The sequence below is a fragment of the Crocuta crocuta genome, unplaced genomic scaffold (genome assembly GCF_008692635.1).
Source record: "Crocuta crocuta isolate KB4526 unplaced genomic scaffold, BGI_CrCroc_1.0 scaffold139, whole genome shotgun sequence".
NCBI classification, from domain to species: domain Eukaryota; kingdom Metazoa; phylum Chordata; class Mammalia; order Carnivora; family Hyaenidae; genus Crocuta; species Crocuta crocuta.
The window spans coordinates 8708102-8712747 of record NW_027533258.1 but is presented as its reverse complement, the minus strand read 5'-3'; the positions used below and the strand labels follow the sequence as shown (position 1 = coordinate 8712747).

Sequence of the window (4646 nt, the reverse complement as noted above, 5' to 3'; positions counted from 1 at the left end):
GCGCCTCTTTAGAAGGCCAGGCCTGCCCTGAATGGCCGCCCGGCTCGGCCCGGCCCGAGGGCATCGCAGGCCCCTGGGTATGTGGGGCGGCCAGCCCCCCACTCGGCCCGCAGCCTATTCAAGGCCGCCTAATTAGGTTTTGTCTGTTCTCCCTCCCCTGCAGACTGTGATTCCTACTGCAAGGCCTCGAAAGGGAAGCTGAAGATTAACATGAAAAAGTACTGCAGGAAGGACTATGGTGAGTGCAAGTCCCCTTGTCTGCTGGGGACGGCTGGGCCACGTGACCAGCGGGGAGTGGGGCTCGGGCACAGGTGGCCCTGGCTGTGTGGCTGGTCGCCGAGTCCCTGTGACCGGCCAGGGGCCCGGCTGGCGGGATCCCTCGCCCAAGGAGCTTGTCGCCTCTTCCGCTTTGGTCCTCGGAGGTGAGGGGCGTGAGGGGTCATGGGGCGTGAGGGGCTGCGGAGTGCAAGGGCTGGGTTCTCTCCTTTGCTGGGAGGAGAATCTGGGGTCTGGGGGGGGCTCCCCCTGCGGCTGGGATTCCCGGGCTAGCCTCTGGTCTTCACTCTGCCCTGCAGAAGTGGGGATAGTGCTGTGTGGCCTCAGGCTAGTCACTTTACCCGTCTGGTCTTTGATGCACTCATCCATTCTACAAGCTTCCAACCTGAGTTTACCTCCGTCGCTCAAAGTGAGGTTCTTCAGGAAAGGGGGTGGGAGCTCCTTGGGTTTAAAACTCATACTCCTTTTTTTTAATGTATATTTACTTATTTTGAGAGAGAGAGAGTGGGGTAGGGTCAGAGAGAGGGAGAGAGAGAGAGAGGGAGAGAGAATCCCAAGTGGGCCTGTGCTGAGNCCAAGGAGCTTGTCGCCTCTTCCGCTTTGGTCCTCGGAGGTGAGGGGCGTGAGGGGTCATGGGGCGTGAGGGGCTGCGGAGTGCAAGGGCTGGGTTCTCTCCTTTGCTGGGAGGAGAATCTGGGGTCTGGGGGGGGCTCCCCCTGCGGCTGGGATTCCCGGGCTAGCCTCTGGTCTTCACTCTGCCCTGCAGAAGTGGGGATAGTGCTGTGTGGCCTCAGGCTAGTCACTTTACCCGTCTGGTCTTTGATGCACTCATCCATTCTACAAGCTTCCAACCTGAGTTTACCTCCGTCGCTCAAAGTGAGGTTCTTCAGGAAAGGGGGTGGGAGCTCCTTGGGTTTAAAACTCATACTCCTTTTTTTTAATGTATATTTACTTATTTTGAGAGAGAGAGAGTGGGGCAGGGTCAGAGAGAGGGAGAGAGAGAGAGAGGGAGAGAGAATCCTAAGTGGGCTCTGTGCTGAGAGCCTGATGCAGGGCTTGAACTCATAAACCGTGAGATCATGACCTGAGCCGAGATCAAGAGTCAGACACTTAACCGACTGAGCCACCCAGGCGCCCCATCCTGGGTCTTACCCAGGTCAGCCATTTGAATCAAAAGCAAGTTTGTGGTTTTTTTCTTTGATAAGGACAGTGGTCGGTTTAGCGTAATGAAATGAACAAGGAGGCCCAAGGGAACCCAAAGGAATTTTGAAAACTCGTAAACCTTGCTCATTTTCCTCCGTGTGAACCTGTGTCCACACACGCACACCCCATGCTGGCGCCCAGAGCACAGTCCCAGTGACCCGGTCGCGCTCCCCCCAGGCCGGCTGGCTCAGAAGTGATCAGGCCGTGGCGATCCCCGTTCCAGACCCTTCTGGGGCCCGCAGTACCTTCCCCAAAGCTCCTCTACCGTGTCTGTAGAAACTTCTGCCTTCCGCCGGAAAATAACAGACTTTGAGACGGATTGAAGGTAAAGGAGCTGGGCCCTGAGCCTCAAGGAGGGGCCCCAGGTTGGGCCGCGTCCCCCCCTCAGACCCATCCTCCCTCTGCTGGCGTCCCAGCGGTCATCTGAGGGATCAGGGCTGAGGCCGGAAGGCCCAGGGCCTCCGTCGTGTTCCCAGGCTTGGGGACAAGCACGGGCTGTGTCCCCAGGCCCAGAGAGCCAGGAGGGGTAGGTCGGCCTCGTGATTGGATTGTAAAACTTTGTAGAGAATCGGGGCGTCTGGGTGGCTCAGTCGGTTAAGTGGCTGACTTCGGCTCAGGTCATGATCTCACGGTTCGTGGGTTCGAGCCCCGCGTTGGGCTCTGCGCTGACAGCTCGGAGCCTGGAGCTTCCTTCGGATTCTGTGTCTCCCTCTCTCTCTGCCCCTCCCCTGCTCACGCCGTCTCTCTCAGAAATAAACAAAAAACATTAAAAAAGAAAAAAAAGACTTTGTGGAGAATCTTCCCCGTATTCTGCAGGGGCCGTGGACCCCCGGATAAGGTGCGAGTGGGGGCACCCTGCCCTACCTGGGGCGGACCCGGGCCAGCCCACGGGCACGAGGGGCAGGAGGGACCCGGCCGGGACGGGCGGCACAGCGGCCCAGGCTCCAGGAAGACGGGGAAGGCGGGTCGTCTTCTCTGCTCTCTGACACCCGGCAGGGAGCCAATTAGAAAAGTTTCCTTCGCCTCCAGCCAGTGCACGGGGTGTTCCAGAAGCTGCTAATTAGTACCTTGGGCTGGCCGCGCCCGCCGGGGGACCAGCAGGCTGCAGACCCCCTTCTTCGTGCCAGAGGTCATGGATCCGGGGCCCCGCTGACCCGGGCGGCAGGCGGAAGGCCGGGGGGCAGGGCCGTGAGAAATGACCGGGGGCCGGTCCGGAGTGTGCTGTCCTGCCCCGAGTCGCCTTGGGCACGTTCCTGACACTAGGGGACCCCGCGTGGGTAGGGCTGGGGTGGGCGCCACGCAAGGCGAGAAGGTCGCATCCGGACAGAGCCCACAGCAGGGAAGGGGGCACCGTCTGCAGGGAAGGGGCCCGGGGCCCGGGGCCCTGACTCGCTGTGGGGCTTTGACAGGCGTCTCAGCGGCCTGGGCTTCAGGCTCCACGTGTGTCCAGTGCCCGTGTCACCAAGGGGACGTGACGCCCTTCGAGGAGAGACCAGATCACGACACCGCGCCAGGCGCCGTGTCCTCGGGGCAGGGGTGCGCGGTGACGCGGTGACCCCCGCCGAGCTCTCCTGGGGCCGCCCCAGCCCTCTGTCGCCCTCTGGGGGGTCCGGCTCACCCTGCAGACGCTTGAGAACACGAGCGGCTCAGCGAGCGGCTCAGTGAGGGACACGGTTCGCAGAAGACAGTTTCCGGTATCGTCCGGTGTCAAAGCATCTCTGCCGGGTCCTCGGGCTCCCACGCCTGGCGGGGGCTGGCCTTTGTGTGAGTGTGCTCGTGTGACACCGCGTGTATGCACATGTGACTGCGTGAGTGTGCACTATGATTGTGAAAGCACGTGTGAGTGCTTGTGTGACATTGATAGCATGTGTGTGACAGTGCATGTGTGTTCGTGTGACACCATGTGTGAGTGTACGTGTGACAGCATGTTCATGTGCACGTGAGGGTGCCCATGTGCAGATGTGCTTGTGACTGTATGCTCGTGTGTGCATGTGTGACCAGTGTGTGAGTGCGTGCGTGTGTCCACGCGTTCACCGCAGCCCGGGAAGTCCTGCCCCCAACCCTCAGCCAACCCCTTTGCACACCCACTGAGCGCCTGCTGTGTTCCCCGTCGTGTCCTGGGCACTGAGTCCACAGATAGGGAGGAGATGGAGGCTCAGCCCTGGAGGAGGGGAGACGGTCACATAGATGAGAGCGTGGAAGGTGGCCGTGCAGGCAGCGTCCAGCCTGAGGTCGGCATCCGCGGGGCACGGCCCGTACTCCGGGAGGGCTTCCTGGAGGAGGGAGCCCCAGTAGCCGGTGCTCACGGGGCAAAGCAAGGCTCCCAGGCAGAGGGAGAAAGGCGTTGGGCGCAGAAGTGGAAAGAGGCTCGGGGCAGGGGTGGGGGGGGGTGGACAGACAGCTCACATTCTGAAAGGTGAGATCATCTTGCTTTTCCCAGTTCTTGGAAAAATTATCCGTTCCCAGAAATGTTTATTAGTCACCCCTTTTGTTGAAAGACATTTTGGCACCGCCAGACGGAAAAATCAAAACGCTTCTCACAAGATGATTCGGGTCCAGTACTCCTCCTGAGAGCCCGCGAGGATTAGTTCCGAGGCGCAGCTCAAAAGGGGACCCCGCTGGCATCCGTGGGGAGGGCCCAGGCTCTCGGGGCGCGCGCGCGCGCCTGCTGCACTCCTGCTTTCTCGGGGGCGCCGTGCCCGAAGAGGGTCTGGGACCTCAGTGGACCTCTGACTCGCATCAGCGCACCCGGTGTGCTCTGGGACCCCCGGGGCGCATGGAGGCCGCCTCTCCAGGCCCCGGACGGACACCTCGTTGAGCCTCACCTTTCCTGGCCTCACGGAACACCTGTGACGGGGTTTTATTCCTGCCCGGGATAAGCTGAGGCTCGGATGCTCGAGACCCGGGACTCCAAAGCCCGAGAGGCTTCTCCTCCCTGCAGCCAGGGCGCTGAGCCTCGGGCAGCACCCAGAGGGCACAGCAGTCCCTTAGAGGGCTCTAGAACTGGCCACAGGACGCTTGACTCTCCGCTCCTGGTAAAGCCAGACACATCCCGCTGGGGAAGCCAGCGGGAGCGGTCACCGCGGTGTGGGGGTGGCCGTTGGAGATGACGGAGCCAGAGTGACGGTCGCTGTGGGGTGGACGGGGGGGGGCTGGTGGTGGGCATG

At 61.6% G+C, this 4646-nt stretch overlaps 1 protein-coding gene across 1 annotated transcript in view; it reads left to right on the top strand.

Moving 5' to 3' along the window:
• Positions 1-4646, top strand: part of NTN1 (netrin 1) — an 87906-nt gene that overhangs the window by 74036 nt on the left and 9224 nt on the right. The window contains exon 5 of the mRNA XM_077746727.1: positions 164-238. Coding sequence (XP_077602853.1) covers positions 164-238 — 75 coding nt within the window. The remainder of the gene's footprint in view (positions 1-163; positions 239-4646) is intronic.